The following is a 24321-nucleotide window of genomic DNA, read 5'->3' as shown; positions in this document are numbered from 1 at the left end:
CCAAACCTTGTCAACTACTCCACCATTTATCATCCCAACTCAAAATATGATTAATTTAGTATGAATTACTAATTGATTAAGCTTAAATAATTGTAGGTGCTGTGGTCGAAATCTGACTTTCCATTCCAATCACATCTGATTCACTAATTGATTAAGCTTAAAAAATTGTAGGTGTGGTCTAAATCTGACTTTCCATTCAGTCACCACCAATTTTTTTAAATCTTTGAACTCCTCAACCTACTCCAGTATACTCGCTCCCATTCCCTTTCCTCTACTCTTGTCAAAAGACGTAATGGATGACCTTGCAAGTTCCCTTAAAAAGAATTCTCCTGGTTTCGCAGAAGGAAAGTTTAATTTTAAACAAAACTAATAATAATATATTGAATCACACGTGAAAGATGGAGAATTTGTCAAGCCAAATCCCACGTCAAGGAATACGTATGCAAAATGTCAGATCCCAACCAGCTAAGAAAGAGAAATGTGGGGAAAGCAAACCAAAGAAACCACTCCACGCCAGTCAAGCCGCCCACCTACCAAGTAATTCACGCGTGTTCTTTTATTGACTGTGCCATTCTTGTGCCAGAAGCTTTTTCCCATCTATAAATTCAATACCCAACAATGAATTCTTCGGAGACTTTTGCTATCTCCGCTCTGAATCGTCCCACAGTGTTAGTTCCTGGTGAAAATAGAAATAAATTTTCTGGGCTAAGTGGGTTCGATCTGCAGATCTGTAAAAAGAGAAAAGGATTCAATCTTGTACCTTGTTTTCATATAGTTTCTGTGTGAATAGGCTTTTCATGGCGTGCCAGTTGGCCTTTGGATCGTCAGCGGTCACATGCAGCACTTCGTATCTGTCATGTGACCAGGGGCTGAGGAGGAGAGGTGCTTCTGCTGTTGCCCGAGCTTGCATGGCTGACAGTATGGTGAACACTGATCATCATTCTATTCTTGGTGTGAGGAGAAATGCCTCGAGGAACGAGATCAAGAGCGCGTATAGAAATCTTGCCAGGCGATACCATCCTGATGTTTGTAAGGAGAGGGGGAGTGAGCAGAGGTTCAAGCAGATCAATAGAGCTTATGAGGTGAATATGTTTGTTGTCTGGTGTAGATGTTGTGGTGATTGTGGTTTTATTTGTAAGTTTCTTTGCATTTTTCTGGGAATGGAAACATGGGTATGTGAATCAGCGACATATATCAATGTAATGGTGTTTACATCTATAACACATATTTACCCTTTCAGGATTAGTGTAGAAAAGTGCATTCAAATGGCGTTGCTGAATTAGGTTCAATTGATGGTTATAAATGAATGTATTTTCAACGGAGTATTGTTTACATTTCTCTGTTTTAGATCTAGGGTAGAATACTGCATTTAAATAGTCTTGAAATCTCAAAATTTTCCAACAATATTTTGGATTAATGGAGAAAATAGATAGAATAAAAAGAAGGAAAAATAAATAAATCAGACAGTCAAATTGAAAAATTATTTTAATCTTTAAATGAGTATCACATGCCATTTTGGGTTTGCTTTAGATCTTGAGCTCCAATGCTGAGGACAAATGCCAATGTAGGTGTATCAGGACATATGGGTCCTACGCCTTACTGGATCAATTCTCCAATCCTTTCTTGCCGATGCAGTCTCTATATCCAAGGGATTGCACCTAACCATGAGAGCAATCAACCTAGCCTTGCCGATGATAAAAAAGTTTAATAGTCCTACTTTAGCTTGGACAGCAGATAACTTAACAAATCTGGATCCAGGTCATACCATCAGACAAATATAGAAAGTCTTAACAGCCTTATCTCTTATAGACCCTAAAAGGGTTTCTTTCTACCTATAGATCTTTCAGAAATAGTCCACATAACCTGGGTATCGTGCCTAATGGCAATCAGATAGTCCTCAGCTAAAAGCCTAATTGCCTCCTTCAGATACCTCGCAAGGGATTGCCCTCAGCCAACAGTCTAATTGCGTCTGCTGCAGATACCTTGCTGGAGGTTTTGCACGCAACTGATAACTTCCACCACCTGGTTAGCACATCTTGCAAAGACAAGTCACCCCTTCCTTGCTTATTGTAAAAGCTAAAGAGTCTGTGACCTGTATTATTGATAAACAATTTGTCCTACCCAACTGGTCTTGGGTAAATGAGCTCTGATACCTGAGAGTTGTTGCTAATGGCCATAGGGATTGTCCCCCGTCTCTGAGAAGCTTAAATCTCAATAATCTTGGCTCTGGATATCTTTTAGAGGGTTTTGGCAAAAGGTTTTGCCTTGTCCTGTTACCGGTAAAATTCCTAACAGTCTGACGGTTCACCTCTGCATACTTGGTAAGAGAGTTTGTCCTACCTAAGTGGTCTTTATAGAATGAATAATCCTCACAGCCCACCTACCAAGGTTGTTATCAAATACTGTAAATTTTGAAAATTTTGCTGTATTTTTAGAAATTATTCTTACCGAAAAAAGAACAAATGGGATTGCATGACTTATTAAAAATGCAATCTGTTTTTTTATTCCTTCTGAATGGTGAGCATTAAAATATATTATATATAACATATGTAGCTCAAATTGTTGTGTAATTTTTTGCTAAATAAAACTAAAAATTATCCTATGTAGGATGTTGTGATGAGTTTCCACATTATTTTTGGGGGTCTTCATCAAGATTTTGGAGTTTTTTTGGTTCCTGCTCGGCCCAAAAATACAATTGCAAAATATATGATCTGGTTTTACATTATTTGAATTGTAACACATCTTGGTAAGAGGAATCAGAGCATTTATGCTAATGACAAAAAGAAGCCCGGTACTGCACTGTAAAATTTTGCCATGTAAACAATGTTCTTTTGAGAATCATAATAGCTACAGTGAATGTTGTAATTATAGAGCAGATTCAATTATGAATTAAATCATGTAGCAAGTTTTTGAAATGTTGTGGGCATTGGCCTTAGAAATATTTGTGTTTGAATTACTTTCGTATTCTATTTCTTTGAATGCATAATTTTGCATCTTTTATTATTTTTAAGTTTTTTATGGAGGGTTTTACATCATCTATGAGTTTGTTTTGTTATTTGATAAAAGAGCAAAATCTTAAGCTGATATCTTTTTGGTTGGGAGTCGAGGACCGAGGGGTATCTATTATGCCAAAATTATCCAAGACATGATCCTAGCTTCATCCCTTATATCATACCTCAGAAGGTTTGAATCTTGTTGGATCACATGATCAAGAAATATGCATCACCCTCAGTAATTGTGTTTAACCATTTGAACTACAATTCTTCAATTCCAAACTTTGGCGAGTCTTCTACCCTCTGGAACTTGACTAACTTTTCAATGTAGTTTTGCCCTTTGAGAATCTATTGTCTAGTTATCTTGAGCTTGGTCTTCTGGAATTTTTTGACTTCATTCTGTTCATGAATTGAGTGAAAGGGATTCATTTGTTGCGTTTGCATTCTTAGCCTGAGGATCATATCCTGAACCAATTTGGGATGCGACCTGTAAAATCCTATAAAGATGTTACCGGTAATATCCTTGCTTGTTTGTCTCCTTTTTCCTTAAGTTTGAAGGGTTACTCTCCTTATGGCTTACTCTTGTTCTCGAAGCTCCAAGTTTGTTACTTTCAAAGTAGCAGTTGTTTTAGCTGTCCATAAATAACTATTGTTGAATCGCTGTGCTTTTGACTCCTCCCATAAATTTGTTCATCTGTAGGCATTGAGAGATTTTATTTCTTTCACTGTTCCTAGATGACATAAGTTTTGGTACAACCATGATATAAGGACATCCGAACTTTGGATGTGTGCATTTGGCCATAAATGAAAACCCTTTGTGTAATTTCTAATATGGATACCATGAATAACATGACTTTGGAAAGAAGGGATTTGTTCATAATTTAATGGAAAAAAAATGTCTCCTCATATCTTGCACTTGACTGTAGGGAGAATTTGTGAGGTTTGGGCAATAGTATTTTACCAATTATTTTCTTTCAGAACTCCTCACCTCGTGTTAAGAATGAATGGAATCTTAATATCATATATCCGGATTGTGCTAGCATGTTGGAACTAGTAAAATCTTATATAGACATGCACTATTTGTGTCTGTTATCAACTGTTTTTTAACTTGGTTTCCCTGTTAAATTGCTTGATCTCATAGGATTGTGCGAGCATTTTGGAACTAGTTTAACCTTATATAGACATGCACTATTTGTGTCTGTTATCAACTGTTTTCCTACTTGATTTCCCTGTTAAATTGCTTGATTTCATATGAATTGAAATTTTAACATTTTTTACTCTCATGTTTGTCCAGACCATTATCAACGATTACAGTTGCTTCCAATCTGAGGTGGGCATTGACTGCAGCATAGAAGATTTGTTCAAGACAGTAGCATCTGAAGCAGTTCCTGACATATTCTGTTCCGAAGAATGGTTCGAAGGCCTTGACTTTAACAACCCTTCTTCTTACACGGCTTCATTCATCCATGAAAATATGGATGAGGAAGTTTTCAATGCAGGAAGCCAATACATGAAGTCAGATGAGGTTGCTCCTTGGATGGAATACTAGCATAAATTATCAAGAATTTTATTAATACAGCTCTGTTTAGATCTGTGATTTTTTCTTGTCAAGAAGGTGATCAAACTTCGTTTCAAGTGTATATGGTCCAAAACAATTGCCGGTTTTAACTTCTTTTTTGGTTGAACTGCCAGGCGCAAGCATGGCTTGAGGACCACTATAAGAACGTTTGTAGGATAGTGTGTATAGCATTGGACTATATAAAATGTTTTCCAAGGACTGCTTGGAGTTGTAGAAAGTCCTGTAATATTTGGTGGAACATTCTCCCCCTTTTTCAGTTTTATACATTTTATAATTGAAAAGACAAACTTATGATACATTTTATTATTTGCTTTATATGCATAGATTTCTTGAAGTTCTGGTTTAAACATCTTTCAGATCAAATTTCTATATAAATTAACCAGCCTGTAGGAGCTGTCAAAATATAGACTTCAATCTGACTCTTTGGAAGTGCTAATCTGACTCAAATGGAGATTTTTTTATGTTTTTCTGTTAGCTGAAACAGATGCAGATGGTCTATTCCACCAATGCAAAATACTCCTTGGATTCTCCTAGTCGGTTCTTCCTTTTAAGGGAGACCATCGTTAGAGCTCTCAAAGAGGATTTACAAACAGTAAGTTTAGGTCCATTGGACCTCCCCTCCTACACCACTCAGCTCGAAGCTTTTTGCTTAATGTTAAGGGTTTCTTTGTTGCCCTCTAGCTGTAGGGGTTTAAGCTGAGGTCTTGTGGAGCACCTCTTGAATTTGATGGTCTATATGGTCATTTTTTTCATTTTTGGATGTATGTGACAGCTTAAAATTTTATTGTACTATATAGATTGACTTGTTATATTTTTATAAAATTGTATATATGACATTCTAATTTATAATATTAGTATATATTATTTTAAAATATTTATTAAAAAAATTCAAATTTATTTAGAATATTTTAAAATGATAGGATATAATTGTTTCTAATTTTTAAAATATTTTAATATAATTTTTTAGAATAATAATCTATTTTTTTATGTGAATTTAAAATCATAGTCAATTTAATTTTTAATAGTTTTTAATAAAAATTCTAAAATGTAAATTTAGAAACTTGTTTATATTTTGAAATGATAGGGATATAATTGATTCTAATTATTAAAATATTTTACCATGAATATTTAGAATAGTTTCTATTTTCTAATATGAATTTAGAAACTTAGTCAATTTATTTTTTTAATATTTTTAATAAAATTGTAAATTTAGAAACTTCTTTAGGCTCCCACAAGAGTAGCTCTAAATTTTGGGAACTTATTTTTAAAAAACCCATTTTTTGGCTTTGGGTGCCTTTTTTATCCATGGTTGTCTTGCTTTAATGTTCCTTCCTTTAGGACAACTTTTTGGTTGAGGATTCTAGATCCATTTAAAATATGTTTGTAAAGGGTTTTGGGTCTCTTCGAAACCTCGTTTTGTCTTAATCAAAAACTTATCATCATTTAACATTAATATGTAATATATATGATTCTTATATATGAGTTTTCAATTTACAAATTTAGTTAATTTAAGATTTTTATATATATTATTAATTAAATATTTTTGACAGCTAATTATTTTTTTTAAAACATCAAATGAAAGGCATTGAAATGACCAATAATTTCAGGCCTGGTATGGAGTGATTTAAGCTTCAATTTTAAAAAACAAGAGGTTTTATGAAGATTTTTTCTTTTTTTGTTACAGGATTATTTGGAATCTTTATTTGGAAAATAGGAGTTCCTACTTTTTAGGCTTGTATAGAAGACCAACATCAAAATTCATGAGACCGCCAACTTCCTTAAATTTTAAGTTGAACTGCACTACAAAATTCATAGGACCAGCAACTTCAAAATATTCCTAAAAGATCTCAACGCCTCCAACTCTATTTTTTAGGAAGCACCTTTCAATGGGACCCAACCTTAGCCTTGGTCAATTGAGAGTGTGTTCCCATGTTCCCACCTACTATGAATTGAGATGAATCACTATATTTTTTTGGTCAAAATTAGATTCTTTGTTTTTGATCCCTCTGTGAGGTGAATTAGTAAAGAAAATTTCATTTAAAATGTCGTATTTATTATGGGAACCTGAAGAGATTACTAATTACTAACTATAGAGAGATTCAAACGACATTTTACTTTCTTTAAATACCCAAACTAATGATGCATGATCATTTATCTATGGAAGGTAGTCGTCCTTCAACACAAATTTAGAAATCTTAGAGTCCCTAGGTTGGTCACCTCCTCCTTCCAAGCCAATCTAAGAGATTAGCAACTCTAAATAACTCGTGGACACCACTATTTCAAATATAGACATTGATAGACATGTAAGACAACATTTTTCACAAATTTTGCCCTCAACATGTTCACTTTCAACAATGTGGTTTTGTTACTTCTCAATGGCACAATTTGATTTCTTTTCAACAATAGGTATCTATCCCTATCTAGTCTCTTTTTAACCATTGGAATGTATGCATATTACAAGCTTCTTTGCTATCATAGAAGTTAGTTGGGTGCTAGATGTGATTCTAGAGGTGTTGTCTTGCTTTCTCTTGGAATCTCCTACTTTGGTCCTTTTGGTCTTAATCACTTCCTAATTAGCACTATCAACTCTTGTATCAGTCATTTCATAGTGACCAAGACCTCCCCAAGATTTTTAAGAGACTCCCTCACATCTCCCAACAACAATCAAGACATCCAAGCATCCCCTATGGCAATTAAGAAAAATATTTTCTTAAAAAAAGATAATTTTTTCAAATCTTTTAAAATCTTCATGCCAATAACCCTTACCTTAATGGTCTAGGGGCTTCATCCACACTTAAAAATTCATTAAAAGAATTTATAAATAGGCATCTAATCTTCACAATAACATGTCAAGTTTCAACAACAAAGTTGGAAGTTACAATAGCAAGCTACAAGCATACAAAATTGAGAAAGGTTGCAAGTGATAGTATTAAGAAGGATGAATGGTAGAGCAAGTGTGAAGTTCTCATCAATTGACCATTGATTCATTCTTCAAAGGTCAAGGCAAGCTTTAGTTGTTCAAGACACTTTTTTTTTAGTTTAGTGATTTAGGGGTATATAATTTACATTTACAAATGAAATTGTAAATATGGATTTTATTATTTGTAAAAAGTAATTTTACTAATTTAAGGGTTTACAATTTAATTTTGCAAATGAAATTTTAAAATTTTCAATTTTATAACAACAGTATTTAAGTTTTAAAATTTATTTATTAAATTATTAATGTTTTTATAACAAATTTGAATAATTTTTTGATTAAAAATTAAAAATCTATAACTCGATTTAGGATTTTATTTTTATAGTTTTATTTGCTTCTATGTTTCATGTGACCAAAAGTAAGAAAGAAAAAAAACCTTTGTGTCTTGAGCCTTTGCATAATTTAATGAAATTATAACATGTATGATAAGCATAAATTTAATTGGTTACCATGATTATGAGTTCTACTTTTCACAACATGAATGATGAAGAGGGTCAAGAAGAGTGTATGGGGTTTGAATCTAAGACTCCAAGTGTAGATGTGGGAGAAGAGAAATGCATCCAGGTGAGGTAACTAGTACTAGTAGCAATGCAAATCTTAGTTGTCTTTCCAAATTATTCGAATTTTTTTCCCAAGGTCCTCCCTTTGATACAAAGTTGGTTTTAAGACAAATTGCAAGCAAAAATCCCTAAAGCTATTCCATTTCCAACACAACCACCACCTAACCCCAAAAACAAAATTGTTCAATAAGCTCATGCCAATGATGATGTTCATCACCCTACCTCAATTGTTAAAATTGGCAATGTGCATCTTCACTTAGGGAAGACATTACCTACTCCTATATCATCACTAATTGTGAAGATTTCTCCAAAGGAATCTTCTAGAGATTCTAACCCACAACCAAGTAATCACAATCCTAAACATGAGCAAGAGCATCTTATCACCTAAGACCTCACGTTCTCAAAGAAGCTAGACAGTAAGATATATGAGCCTAAACCATCATTTGACTTCCTTGACTAGCTGAAACATGTGTGTGTATAAAAAACTTTTTCTTCTAAGCTATAAAGGATGTTCCCATCTACAACAAGACCAATAAGGAATTATGGTTTTAAAAACCTAGTAGAAAAAGGAAGGACCCTCAAATTGTCCATGTTATGCAACAATTAGTATACATTATGCAATGAAGAATGATTGTCCCTAAATACACAGACTCGGGTAGCTCTGTTGTGAATGTAACCATTAATGACTATATTATGCAACATTGTTATTGACCTAGGAGGAGCCTTTAATGTCATGACTAGAGAAATCAGTCTGACCCTAAACAATCTAATCTTTGGCCAGCCCCTACAGTACTTCAATTAGCAAATAGTTTCATAGTCAAACCTAAAGGGATAATTGAGGATCTGGTCATCACATTAGACTCGTGTGAGTACCCCATAGATTTCATGATTCTCAAACTTAAAGCTCACCTAGGAGGATATCCACTTATTTTGGGACATCCATGGCTTGACACTACAGATGCTTTTATAGGTTGTAGGTCTAGAGACATGATAATCTCCAATGGGAATGTGACAAAGAAACTAGTCTTGTACCCACCTACACAAACCCATACTGAGGTAGAATAGCTAGTCTTACCAGCCCTTCGAAACAATGATGTAAACGTCTTATAAACATTAATGACCATAGATAGGATCCCTATGCTTCAATAGCAATATGACGATATTGTACTTTCTCACATCATCCAAAATGATTATGATAGGGACCAAGAGAAAAACTCTTACTTAGCCTACTCTTCTTGCCCACTATATACCATACTTCATGCAATATCATCTGCCAATTACCACTTTGATACAAAATTGCTTCATAGGTTGTTGTCCGACAGTTGTGATATTAATATGCCATGTCTAAATGTTTCTCTATGACCCTTTTTACAAGAGTGAAGACCACACTAGGAAACTTTCATAATACTAATAGCTAGGTGAATACACAACAACAGACATAATCTCCATGCTCAAAATCCAAAAAATATCCTTCACTTAGGACTATCATGATATGAAGAGTCTAGATCCTAACCTATGTACTCATAGGATATATATCAAGGACAACAAGCCAATTAGACAACCTCAAACGATAATGAATCATATTATTAGATAAATATATATGACTAAGCTTCAAAACTTCTTAAATGTTGGTTTTATTTATCCAATATCAAACAACCAATGGGTTTTGCCTCTAGTTATAGTTTTAAAAAAGGATGTAAATGGAGAATTCGTGTGGATTATAGAGAGCTGAAATTAACAAGGACCAATTTTCATTTCTTTTCATTGATTGTGTATTAGATTATTTAGCAAGAAAGAAGTAATTTTCCTTCTTGGATGGATTTAGTGGCTATAACCAAATTAAAATTGCACTTGAAGATCAAGACACGACAATATTTACTTGTCACAAATGAAGATAAAATTTCAACAATGGCCACCAAACAACAATTCAAAATTTGAAAAGGAAATCAAATGACCTCTGCTAACGGCTCTCTTTCCCAAAGGGGTTTGAATCCTTACATTGCTCCTTGCTAAAATGCTCCATCTGCATCAAGTGATTTTGTGCTTGATGATCCATGTCCCCCCTCCTATGCCAATGTGGGTGGTGTCGACTGTGATGAATTCGTTGCTACAGTGATTGGGTTGGGTCTAGCCGCTAACGGCTCTCCCACTAATGTTTCTCCTTCCCGGAAGGGTTCTCCTTGTGTTGCTCCTTGTCGAAATTCTCCGTCCGCTCCATGCGCTTCTATGCATGTCGCTAACTGTGATGAAAATGCTATTGCGGTGGTTGGGTTGGGTGCTCAACTTGTAGGTGATTTTGTTGTGGATTATATAGTTGGTGTTGTTTCCCTTGCCTTCACTATTGTTGGTGGCCCTGTTGCGGGTGCTAAGGTCCCTCCCAAACCCCCTTCCTTTACTAGTAGGTGTAGCTTTTCTCGTGTGGCCAAATTTGCTGGTCATCCCCCCAAGGGGATTCATCATCTTCCTTGTGCCAAGACCTCTTTGGTGGTGGTTTGTGGATAGGATGTTGTGAACAATGTTGATTTCTACCGACATTGTGCATTGGTGTACAGATTTGCTGGATTTTGGCCTTCTCTCCCAGACCTCCATTACTGGGTGAGTGATTCCTGGAAGCCTTTGGTTACTAATAGCATTGAGTTTTTTCCTTGTGTTAAAGGCTTTTTCATTGCTTCTTTTACTTCCTCTCATGATCATGACTTGGTGTTGGGAAAGTTTTGGGCTTGGGGAGTTCACTCTCTATCAAGCCCCAAACAACTTATTTTAACCCTATTATTGAACCACTTAATGTGTGTCTGGTATGGGCTCGCCTTCCTAATCTTCCCCTTCATTTTTTGGGAGCGTGCTTGTTATGGGGCCATTGGAAAATCTATTGGATGATTCTCTATGTTTGATGATGTCATGCCATCCATGGGTCATTCTACCTTCACCCACGTTTTAATTGATTTGGACATCTCTTCAACTCTCCCTAGGGAGGTGGTTCTTATGTTTAGGGATAGGCCTTGGACTCAATCATTGGATTATGAGGGCCTTCCTTTTCACTGTCAGAGATACTTCTCAACGGGTCACTTAGCTTTTGATTGTTCTCTCTCTCATCACAAAGGTGCTACCACTTGGTGGAAGGATGCTACTGTTGATCATCTGACTATTAATGCTTCATATTTTGATTATATCGGTTTGTCTCAGGGGGGTGTCTTCTCCCCGAATAAGGTTGTGCCTCTTACTACTGTTGATACCTTTTTCAACCCTCTCATTACTACTATTGTGGCCTCCTCCATTCCTAAGGCTCCCACACCTATTGATCATGTGCTACATCTTTGACTTACTCCTGGCATTTCTGCTCCTGATGTTGTTCTGCAACAACATTCTATTGTTATTCTTCTACAACAACCTGCTACTATTGCTAATAGAAACTCTAAGGGGTCCTCCCCTTCTTTGGATGTTCCTAATGGTAGTATTACCTGGATTGTTGTTTGTTGCAAGCGAAAGGGGCAATCTTCCCCCCTCCCCCACACCCCTCTTGGTCAAGATTTGGGTGTTTCTCCTCATTCTTGAGTGTGGTTTTGGGTTGTTGAAGGTTTGACAGGTTATTCACAATGGTGCCTCGTTGTCATTGGTCCATATGACCTTGTTTTGTTTTGGGTTTACACCCATGTTTTGTTGTCTCTATTTTTGCCACCTAAGGGTTCTTAATGTTCGCTCCCTTGGGTTACTATATTAAGGGTCAACACCCTTGTTTTTGTTACTTTCTTAATCAAAAACAACATTTACTGGTCCATGGGGTATGTATGCTTATGCAATCCTTCATTTTGGACTCTACAATGCCCCTACAACATTTCAGAGAGTGGCAATCAATATATTTTTTTATTCAACCCATGATTGCATGAAAGTTTATAGGGATGATTTTACTACATATGGCAACACTTATGAGGAAGCATTGACAAATTTAGAAAGTGTTGTAGAGGTATTGAGATCACAACTTGTCATGTAACAATAAAAAAAATGCTACATGATGATGGAAGTAGTCCTGGGACATTATGTTTCTAAACAAGGTATTTAGGTAGATCCTACCAAAGTAGAAGTGATTACAAATCTATAAATACTCATCAAGCAAAAGGATGTGAAAAGTTTCTTAGGACATGTAGACTACTACAGACAGTTTATTAAGGATTTTAGAAAAAATGTAGCACCTTTGTTTTTCTAACTAAGGACTCTGAATTTGAATGGACTCCAACATGTCAAGAAGCTTTTGAAACATTCAAGGATTCCTTGAGTAAGACACCAATTCTTTGAGGAACAAATTGAAATCTTCCATTTCATATACAAACAGATGCTAATGTTCATGGTGTTGGAGAAATGTCAGGACAAAAAAAGGAGTGACAAAATACGTCATTTACTATGTAAGCAAGAATCTACAAAAAACTGAGCTAAATTATATAGTCACTGAAAAATAAATGCTTGTAGTTATTTATGTCATTACCAAGTATAGAAACTACATAACAAGTTATCAAGTCTTTGTACATACTGATGCTATGAAAACGGGGATTACTGGAAAACCAATATGAGTTCATCTAAATAACATGCTCAACCATAAACATAATGAACTCAAACCCTTTCAAAACATATCAAGAAAGATTAGTAACAAAGCTAATTAGGAAATAATCAAAACAAAATGAACTTCCTCATGATGCTCCCTGTGCCATGGCTCTTCCTTCTCCTCCTCCTCTTCAAGATCCTTTTGCTATTGATTATGGTCAAGTGTTGAATGAGGATGCAAATGAAGTATTAGAAGCTAAATAGCAATTCTAGTGGAAGAACTAAAGCATAATATAAAGGGCTTCCTACAAAACACTCAAATTCTAAGTAACAATGATAATGCATGATGTGTGTGTGTGTATGTCACAACAATGAAGAAATGAGCTCTATTTATAGAGAAAATAGCCAAATGAAGGGTTGAGATGGATTTATCTTATCAAGGGCTAGGATTGATTGATCCTCAATCCATGTGACGCTTTCAAACCAATCCCATGTTGACAAGTGTCAACATAAGAAGGCTTGAGAGGAGAGAGAAGAGACATAAATGCATGAGGGGAGATGAGAGTTACCCTAGGGAGTTTGGTTAAGGTTGAGTTAATGGATAATCCTTTTATCTAAAGAATAAAAGAATGCACAAGAGTTAAAGGATAACCATGGTCAAAGCAATGAATTCTTGAAGAGACCCATGAGTTAAAAGGATGGTTAAGTTAGAGAGAAAATCTCTAACCAAGGGTTTGAGTTTGAGTTAACGATTAATGGTTATTGAATACTTTAGAGGTTAACTTGTTGAAGACATAAATCCTTTAATGGTTTATGAAGACTTTGGAGAATTTTGAGAAGTGACCATTTTTTTAAGGAATCTGCAAATGTTTAAGGGGTAATTAGGCAAATAGGAAGTGATTAGAAGAATCTAGAAGGGGTTTAGGCATGCAAGTAGATTTTGTAGGAGAATGCAAGTGAGAAGATTTTTGGGATTCAATTAAATTAAAATTGATTTATTTAAATGTGAAGAGGGTATTTAATTAAAAGTAGATTTAATTAAATGTGAAAAGGGGGATTTAATCAAATTAATATGATTTATTTAATTAAAAGACAGAATATGGTTTAAATGAATTAAATCAAATAAATTGAATAACTTATTTAATTAATAGGAGAAGAGGGTTAGGGAGGATTAATTAAGTATTAATTTAATTAATTAATGACTGATGGTTAAATAATCAAATAAATGCTAAGTATTCATTTAATTAAGTCGACATATATGGGTGTCTACATTTGCCCCTCTTTGAGACAGTGCGATTTATCGCATTGTTTCAAATAAAACAAGCAAGCATGGTACATGCCCCAGCATCCACTAGGTTGGTAGTTAGGTATGCCCCCTCGAGAGATGGGACCAAATTTAAAAAATTTGGGCGATCTCTCGAAATTTGTGAAAAAAATGAAGCATGGTAGAATTGAGGATGCTAGAATGAATGAGGGTGAATGACGAGTAGTAGAGAATAATGGAAGTTGGTAAGTACCCTTAGGTCATGCAAGATATATGATGCAAAGGCGGTAGTGTGGTGCTTTTGATTGATGATGGTCAATTGATCAAAAATGTGTTGGGCAGTCTGGTGCAATTAGTTGAATTGCCCCAGTTTTAGTCAAAGTGTGACAATCAATGTCATTTGTTCGCTCATAACGTCTGAGTAATTGAATTAAATTGACCTGTTGAGAATTAGACAATTGATGTAATTGCCTAATGAAGTCAAGGTATTTGAGGCAAATTACTCGTTGAGACTTAAACAATTGATGTAATTGTCCATTTAGACTATGGTTGATAGGTTGACCAATTGATACTTGGAGTAAAATGGCTAACACAGTAACTTGTTTTGCCTATAGGATGACCTACATGCGACCTCAATTTAGAGTAGTTGGCCTGATCGGTTTTGATGGGAAACAATGCAGGGTATAATTATAATGATGACCTAGATAGGGAGAATGAGGGTGGGAGTCAATGTTAGATAGAAGATATGGAGGACCTAGTACCCATTCCTATGGAAAAGTATCAAAATAGAGTTATCCATTATCATGACTATGTATGAATGATATACAGCGATATGAATTTATGGAAATATGAAATGCAACGGTAGGATATGTTCAAATGAAATGAAATGGATGGATCTTGTGCTTTTCAGAGTGCTTTCTTTCATCATTGGGCTTATTTGGTATTGATCTTGACCGAGGTATTGGAAACCAAGGTTGATTGTTACACCTATAAACAAACATCACAAACAAGGAAAAATTCCCCTCCATTCTGGGTCATATACACATGGTTGAGGTATACATTGTAGTCAATAAGCCACAGTGATCCATGACTTGTATTTTTGCATGGGATATTATAGCTTAGTGAACTTTCCCGGTAGACACCATTAGGAACCTGATATAAAAAGCAATAATCTGACCAAATGCTTATCAGCCAAACAAAATCTTCTTGTCAAAGAGATATGTCACCATGTCTTGTTTTGAAGGAAGGATGCATCCATGTTTAAGACATTCTCGTTTATGTGTTGATCAGGTTTCTGCTTGTTTGTCTGATAGTTGGTCATCATGTATGTAGCTCAAAATGTTGTTTTGTGTCTGGTTTGATGTTTACATACAATTGACAAGTTTATTGCAATATTTTCTATTGATTTTGATGTTTTGCTGATTTTTGGGGTTTTTGTTTTGTTTTGAATGTTTTTGCTTTTATTTCAGGACATTTTCCGAATGAGTAACTCCGTGAATCACCAGTATGGAGAATCCACTCCCATCATATAGTAAAAATTTGCCCCCAGTTAGGTGTCAACATGATACAGGATGCGTGAGGTAATAACCTTGATTACAGATCAATAACAAGCCACGATAGGTAGCATGGATGAGTGAATGTAATGGATGGGATCACAACAAGTCCGAAAGATAGTGGACCCACAACCTATATGAATGGCGCATGTTTACTAGTTTTTCACCATCGTACTTATCCAAGGCTCCACCGAATTGGTTTTCACCGTTTGGATGAATGATTTTTCTCTACTACTTTCTTGATTTTTCCATTTTTGTACTTTTTTCAGGACTTTTTCTGACTATTTTTGGTCTTTTGATATTTGATGAGTCTGATTCTCTATACAGCTTATGTATGAAACTCTTGTAGATGCATGTTATTATTTGGATCTGCCAGTGGTTCTCCTTCTGAAGTTGCTAACTCATATGCCCCAGACCCGAGGATTGCAGTGATGACATATGGACCTATCCAATTGCATTCAAATTTGCCTTGGTGTTCTCTATTTGGTTGATTGTGAGGATTTTCTATGAGAACAAGATATCCTACCTCAAATGTGTGAAGTCTGACTCTATGATTGTAACTTTTGCTCATGCATTGCTGATATGCTTTTAGGTGATTGTAGGTAGCTTGTCGCTTTTTATCAAGCAGTTCCAAGTCCTGAAGATGGGAGACTCGATACTCTTCATCGATAATCAAATTGTACAAGGAAACCCATAGGGATGGTAATTCTACCTCAGTAAGCAAGATAGCTTCTACTCCATAGACAAGTGAGTATGGGGTTACACCTATAGGGGTTCAAATGCTATTTCGATATGCCCATAGTGAAGGATTCAGAAGAATGTGCCAATCATGACCGGAATCATTGACAACCTTATTTAAGATTCTCAATATGTTCTTGTTTGAGGCTTCTGCTTGACCTTTCCGTGTGGTTAATATGGGTTAGAGAAATGGTGTTGGATATGAAACTTCTCACAGATTTCACGGACATTCTGATTTTTGAAAGGAAGCCCATTATATGTGATGATGTACATGGGTACACCATACCAACACATGATGTAGTTTAAGATAAATGAGCCGATCTGCTTGCCGATTACTTGGGTAAGTGAAACGGATTTGATCCACTTGGTGAAGTATTATGTGGCGGTAATGATGAAGTTGTGACCATTGGATGAAGATGGATGGATTTTACCCACAAGGTCTAGTCCCCACTGACAAAAGGGTCGTGGTATTGCGATGGGTTGCAATTCTTGCGCCGGTGCATGTATCAAATCTTCATGCACTTCGCACTTCTTGCATTTCCTAACAAAGAGTACAAGTCTTTTTCCATGGAGGGCCAATAGTATCCTACCCTCATGATCGTTTAGCCAATGAAGGGCCACTTGAATGAGCCCCACAAATACCTTCATGTACTTCTTCTAAAGCTTTGGTCACCTCACCTTTCTCTAAACATCGGAGGAGAGTACCATCGAGACTTCGTCGGTATAGGGATTCAACAATGTCAGTGTATCGGGCGGATTGGCATATGAAGGTTTTGCGTTCATTGTTTGATAGGATAGGTGGAAGGACTTGATCATGTACGTAAGCATAAAACTTACCATACCATGGGGAATCGGGACCGATGAGTTGACATACCATCTCATATTCAAGGATATCATAAGATGGGATCCAAATTTGTTCAACTAAGAACTCGTAGCATGTTGAGTTATGTGGAAGATCGAGGAGAGAGGCTATTGTAGCCATTGCATCTGCAGCTCGGTTCTGGTCTCGAGGTATCTACGCAAAAGCGATAGTTGTAAATAATTCTTTGAAACTATCGACCATTTTTTTGTAAGGCATGAGCTTATCATCCTTAGTTTGGTATTCATCACTGACCTATCGGATTACTAGTTGTGAATCGCCATAGACCTATAGCTCCTTTAAGTTTCATTGTACAACCATTCGTAGTCCTGTGATCAAGGCTTCATACTCTGCTATGTTATTTGTCCATGGGAATGTGAGCCTATATGATTTTGGAATGCTATCACATTGAGGTGTGATGAAGAGAATGCCAGCTCCTGAACCATGCCTAGTGTATGACCCATCAAAATATAGCTTCCATTGTTGTGTTGGTACGACTGTGACGATTTCCTCCTCTAGAAATTTGAGATAAGAGGATGGTCTCCTATGAGTGGTGCTTCGGCCAACTGATCTTCAATGACCTTCCCTTTGATTTCTTTTCAGTCCACATACTCGATGTCAAATCCGCTGAGGAGCATAACCCACTTTGCCAAATGGCCTATTAGAGCTACTTTACTGAGTAGGTACTTGAGTGGATCTGTCTTGGAAATGAGATGTATCTTGTGTGTCAGCTGAAAATGCCTCAATCTAGTTGTTGTTAAAATCACTGCTAGGAAGGCTCATTCAATAGGGGTATAGTTGAGTTCATATCCTACAAGTGTCCTGGAAATGTAGTATACTGCACATTCTTTTCCTTCGACATTATGTTGTGCTAGTAATACTCCTAAGGTCGTAGTTGTAGCTGATATGTATAATAACAAGGGCCTATTTGGAGATGGTAGTGATAGCAATGGTGGCATCATTAGGTATTCCTTAAGCTGATGGAATTCTTGCTGACAGTTCTCTTCCCATTTGAAACAGACATTCTTATGTAGTAGATGTGTGAAGGGATGACATTTGTCGGCCAATTGTGCAATGAACTGTCGTATAGACTACAACCTTCCTTGTAACGTCCTTAATTAACTAATGTTCTTAGGAGGTGGCACCTCCATGATTGTTTTTTATCTTGGCAGGATCAACCTCAATTCTTTTATTTGAGACAATGTATCCTAGAAACTTCCCAGAGGTTACTTCAAAAACCCACTTCTTTGGATTTAGGCGTACATTATATTGTTCTAGTCTGGTGAAGATTTTGTCTATCACGACAAGGTGACCCTCTCTTGTTAATGATTTAGCTAGTAAATCATCCACATAGTCTTCCATTAGTGTATGCATCATGTCATGGAAGATAGTAGTCATTGTCTTTTGATATGTGGCGCCCGCATTCTTGAGACCAAATGGTATCACATTCCAATAGTATGTACCACATGGGCATGTAAAAGTTGTTTTGTGTTGATCCTCTAGGGCAATCTTGATCTGGTTATATCTTGAAAAGCCATCCATGAGAGATAGCATTGCATGTTCGGTCATGAGGTCCACAATCATATCGATGTTTGGAAGAGGGAAGTCATCCTTAAGATATGCTTTTTTTTAGATCTCTAAAATTCGTACAAATATGGATGCCCCCAGTTCACTTTGCCACTGGTACAATGTTGGAGATCCATTTTACATAATCAATGGGTCTTATGAAACCCACATCTAATAGCTTTTTGAGTTTTGCCTTTACTAATAGTGCAATCTAAGGGTGCATTTTTTGAGCTTTTTTTTTACTGGTTTTGGTCCTTCTGCTATTGTTAAATGATGCATTACTATCTCTAGATCTAGTCCTGGCATGTCTACATAGGACCATGCAAAATTGATTTGTCACTTTTGAAAGAACTCTATAAAATCAGGTTCTTCGGCTGGAGTCAATGATTCTACTAGATGTATTATGTGTGGATTTTCTGGTGCCCCCAAATTAACTTCTTTTATCTCTTTTATAAGAATAGATGATCTCTCTTGATTGGTCCTAAAGGGGAGAATGTCAAACCTTTCATCCTCAAGTGCCGCAAATAGGTTTGCACCCTTGGATGCGTCCTTTGTTTTTACTATTTTAGGATCCAAAAGTGCCATAGTGAGGTTTTCACTAGAGGATCCTGTTGTGATTGCAATATTTTTGTGACTGAAAAGTTTGCAATTCTCTCCAAAGTAAGTCGCATTGTTAAGTTTAATAGCATACCCAAATTTGTGATTCCCACTTGATATGTTATCCCGTAATTCAAGAAAGTCTATGATCACATCATCATTTTGGAAGGTGTCAAGGTATGGAGGATCGAGTTGATCCCAATCAATGAGTTCGGGGTGAATAATTGGCATAGCTTCATCAATGAGATTGAGGTCATAGGATGCGTTAGTTAGGGTAAGTATGGAGGAATCAAGGTCATCGTTAGTACTATCCTCTTCATAATCGGGCTTGGGAGGTGACCTATATGTTCTTGAAGTATCTTCAGTATCTGAATCCCAAAAGGTTTTGATCCATACCGCTCCTTCAACGCTTTTGTCTTCAAGAGTATCAAGAGAATCATCTTCAAATTCATGTGAAGACAAAGAACGCCATTCATATTCATGTGAATCAATCTCAAAATCACTTGGTAGAACTTTGTTACTGTATGTTATAGGGATGTCTGTCGATGTGAAAGGCTTGTCAACAGTTGTTGCAGGGGTTGTATCTAACAGTGTTGTTGATGTTGCTTGGGTGTCTGAAGTGGACAAGAGTTTTATCCTGGGAGTGACAGTTTGGCGTACAACATAACTCTTTTGCTTACTCGCCGTATGTGTGGACTTCAATTGAGAAGTACTTTTGTGACTTGGATTTTCTAATCTTGTAGGTTGATCTGTAATGGACACTATCCTGCTTCTAGAAGGGATGAATTTGGAAGTTCTCTTCTTTTGTTTGCTTGGAATCCTGAGCTTAGAAGAGCCTCCTGAACCAGGGTTGAATCCAAGTCCATTTTTATCCCTTGGTTGTAACAAGGGTTGTAGTGGCTCTTGTACATCTTGTTTGTGGGATCCCAATGCACTATGGCCATCATAGCCCATCTTTTGCATTAGGATAAAACATTTACCATACCTCTTGATTTGTTGTCTAGTTGTATTGGAAGGGTGTTTGTAGATCCATCCTAACAAGTCTCATCAATAGATTCATGTTCTTGTGATCTGCCTGGGATGAATACATCAAGTGTATTAGTGTTGGTTGCAATAAGTGGCTTGAGTGACATATGTGTTTTGTCATGAGTCCTAGGTGAGAGGGGTAGTTGGCCAACACAGAAAAGTTGAATAATATTATACTCTGGGCCTTCATCTTTTACTTTCAGTTTCAGCTTTTCCTATTTGGATGTAGGGATCGGTGGACTGGTGATATTTGTTAGGTGGATGTACAATGATGAGGCGGTAGCTTCTCTATTGCTAGGGTTTGTGATATTAGGTTTGTAGAGGGGATTTGTAACCTCCAAGATGATGAATCTCAGAGGACAAATCGATCTACAGCTACCTCACTCGAATTGGCACTAAGGTGAGCCAGGGGATAAAAATAACAGAGTTAAGCTAATATACTGCAGAAGAGACTCCCGAATGAATCTATTGAGTCTTTGTCCTCGGGACAACTACGCGGAGCTGGGACACCAGCGCAACGCGCTATCGTCCAGTACGGATAGAACACAAAAAACCATACGGGGGTAGCGGATACAATTATAATATTAAATGAATGTAGAAAAACAACAAGATAGACTAATAACGCAGAGTGAAAAATATTAGAATGACTTAAGAAGAAAGAAAAGAAGGAAGCTCACAACCTGTCCATGATATGAAGCCTCCCGCTAGATGATCTTCTTCCTATGATTATGCCTCAATCATATCCCCGTTTTGGTGTTTCCACCTCTACGGACAACCCAGAATGATTGATAGAATAAAAGATAATGTAAGAGAAGATAAATGATAAATGATAAATGATAGAAGAGGGATGTGATGAATCCAAAGATGCCCAAAGATAGGATAAATAGATAGATATTACCAAAGAGGATCGATAAAGTCGAGAGAGTTGTCAAAGAATACTGTGAGATCTTGAGAGAGCTTGATAGTGTTGTAGCAAACTAGATATTGTTGTAGCAAGCGAGAGAGAGTGCTTGGGGAAGCTAGAGAACCAAGAGCATATAAGAGAGTCTAAGAGAGGTTGAATAACCAAGAAGCCTTGAAAGAAGAGAAAGATGGGTTTAAAATGAGCGAAGAGGAGGGAAAGAGAGGGTCGCGAGCCATCTAGAATATTTTGAGTCATTTCCACCGACATGCGCAAGTGACAAGTGGAAATGTGCGCTTAGAACCGACATTCGAACGTTAAGATGTCGCGGGATGAATGCACAGTGCGTAGACTTCTGCCCAGTGCGCTAGTGGCCAAATGAATCACACTCAAAAATAGCAAGAGACAAGGGAGACACGTGGCTAACAAGACTGATGCCACGAGGGAGCTACTGAAAAGGGGGTCTTGAGCATCCTGAGAGGGAAAAGGCTGAAGTGAGCCTAATCAGGTGCTAAGGGAAGGGACACCAAAGTGGTTACAAAAGATGTAGGTCAAATTACAAAGAGGCATGCAATTTTTGACACTACAAAGTTGATGCCTTATATTGTTGCAAAGACGAATGGGTTAGCATCACCAAGGATAGTAATCTCTACTCCGTTATGTGGAAACTTGATGCATTGATGGTAAGTGGATGGTACTGCTTCATGGCATGAATCCACGGTCTACCTAATAGGAGATTGTATGGAAGAGGGAGGTCTAGGACTTGGAAAACCACATTCTTCACCACAAGTCCTACCCATACAGGTAGAGTTACACACCATTTAGAGGAGCGTTCTGCATCATCATAGGCCTTGTTGGTGATCCTCTTTCTGACATCTACTGCATATCCCAATGTTGATTGTTGTAAGGTACAGATGTTAAGGCCAACTCCATTGTCAATCAAGACTCGCTTGATTATTTGTTTATGTATGAATCCCTCAATGTGGAGGGTGGCATTATGCGGTTGTTTAAAGGACGTGTCATCATTCTCAGCAAAAGTGAGACATGGAGACTTCCAACCATGGCTTGAAATTGATTTGTATTGAGGTTAGATGGAACTAACACTTCTTGGAGAGATTGGTACAAGACGGTTTTATGTGAGGGTGATAGGCCAAAAGCTCTATTATAGAAATGAGTGTTGGCGTCTTATCCAATTGATCCACAAGGCTATATTGTTTGGGCACGTATGTCGCTCTGGATGGTGCTCCTTGTACAGTAATCCTTCTACGATGAGTAACAACGTTGCATGCGGGATCTTTACCTTTGATTGTAATGGTTGCAACTTGTTCATTGGCATCATAAAGGTTGTTGACAGTATAGGTATATGGTGCACGTGTATAGTTTGTCGTGTTATCTTGGTTCTTACCTTGATGTGAGGGACCTCCTTTCTCATATGATGGGAGTAGATCTGTGAACATGGTATGATCTATATTAGAAGTTTTTGCATTATGGCCATCGACCTGTATGTCACCTCAATCAACGAGGTCTTGAACGATATCTTTTAACCAATGACAGTGGTTTGTTTTGTGTCCTTTCCCCTTGCGAAGATCACAATACTCATTATCTCTCCACCATGAAGATTTAACTATGGTTCATAGTTTGACGCTTCAGGCAACGTGATGAGATCGAAAGATATGAGTCGTCGTAATATCTTTTCACGAGATTCTCCTAAGGGTGTGTACATTTGATTGGGTTTGTAGGTAGGGTACCTGTTTTTATGTGCCTCTTGTTGTGTGTTGGGAGTTTGATTGCCTTGATTGTTATAGGGATTACCTTGATTGGTAGGGGGGTTGTTACGATTATTTGCTTGCCCCACAATTTTGACTATAGGCTGGGCGATTTTGACAGTTCTTGTGTCTACCACGCCATCGTTAACAATATTTTTGTTCTTGGCCCAAAATTTAGGTTTATCATTGTTGTAGGCTAGTCGTGGACCATCCTTGTTCTCTTTGTATATTTTGACAAGTCCCTTTTTGATAAGGGCTTTCTCAATTTTAAGCCCCTAGACTATCACGTCTTTGAAAGTGTCCGAACATGTGATGTCTAAGTAAAATTCCATCCCTTCATTTAAATTTAAAATGAAAATTTCAACTAATTGTTCCTCCAAAATGGGGAAGGAACGTCTGATAGAAATTTGTCTCCATCTTTGTAAGAATGTTGAGAATAACTCTCCATTCTTTTGTTTTGTATTGCTTAGATCAGCCATGGAGACATCACGTTCTATGTTGTGCACATGATGAGTGATAAACTTGTGGACTAGGTCCTCAAATGTTCTTATTCCGCCAAGCAAGCGTGAAAACCATTGCATGGTTGATCTGCCTAAAATTTGAGGGAAAAGGCGCATTAAATATGTTTCATCATATGCCACCTCTAAGTATGCGGAGTGAAATTCTCTCACATGGTCCCTTGGATCTCCTTTCCCTTTGTATTTGTCAAATTTTGGTGCTTCGAAATTGTGTGGGAAAGGAGGCATGAACATGTTCCAATCAAATGGATATGGGCAGATATCTTCGAGAGTATATTGCTTTTGTGATCTTCCTGAATTCACTTGTTGAACGAGGTCTTGCATCTGTTGTCTCAACATATCCATTTCTATGGGAGGTGGAAGGGCATTCCCTTGTTGATAGTTATCGTCATAGTTGTGGGTATTTTGCGCCCTTCTGTTATCTTGATTTTGTTCTTGTCGATGGCTATGTTGGGCTTGTTCTAGTATATCCCTAAGTTGTGACATGTCAAAGTCTATTGGGAGTTTTTCTCCTTCTTGAGAAAGTCTTAAGAAATGGGCGTCAGCATTTCCCCTGAGAATTTCCTCAAAGGGTCTATTAAATTTGGGATTACTAGTTGCTTCTTCTATTTGTGCTTGTGTAGGGGTGTTTGGGCCTTCTCTTTTGGAAAAAAGGGTTAATGTCCTCTCCTTCCTCTTCCAATATTTCATTTTGAGGTTGTCTCTGACTTTGAGACCTAGTCCTATCCGTGTTTGAAGCACACATTCGTGGAAGTGGAAATAATATAGGTGCAAAGTGGGTGGTTGATCCCCTATTTTAGTTCCAAGATTATTTGATGATGATGATAGTTCAAAATATTTTGAGGATGTTTGATCTCCTCTACGAAAGGTTGGGTATCAACAAAGTCCTCT

General features: G+C 37.0%; 1 protein-coding gene across 1 annotated transcript; it reads left to right on the top strand.

Annotated features, from left to right (window-relative positions):
- The first annotated feature begins 429 nt into the window (after positions 1–429).
- On the top strand, positions 430–4868 carry LOC131040617 (uncharacterized). Its single transcript, XM_057973576.2, has 2 exons — positions 430–1082; positions 4288–4868. Exons 1-2 carry the CDS (start codon positions 798–800, stop codon positions 4540–4542), a joined length of 540 nt encoding a protein of 179 aa, XP_057829559.1. The 5' UTR covers positions 430–797; the 3' UTR covers positions 4543–4868.
- Positions 4869–24321: the final 19453 nt, after the last annotated feature.

This window comes from Cryptomeria japonica, chromosome 7, assembly GCF_030272615.1.
Source record: "Cryptomeria japonica chromosome 7, Sugi_1.0, whole genome shotgun sequence".
NCBI lineage: Eukaryota > Viridiplantae > Streptophyta > Pinopsida > Cupressales > Cupressaceae > Cryptomeria > Cryptomeria japonica.
Note: the sequence above shows the minus strand (reverse complement) of the source record. Positions and strands in the feature narration are given on the sequence as shown.

Bases quoted from the DNA above. Each gene is read 5' to 3' on its own strand.
- LOC131040617 (XM_057973576.2), top strand. From the start codon at position 798: ATGGCGTGCCAGTTGGCCTTTGGATCGTCAGCGGTCACATGCAGCACT. The intron at 1,083-4,287 runs GTGAATATGTTT...ATGTTTGTCCAG, and splicing joins AGATCAATAGAGCTTATGAG to ACCATTATCAACGATTACAG.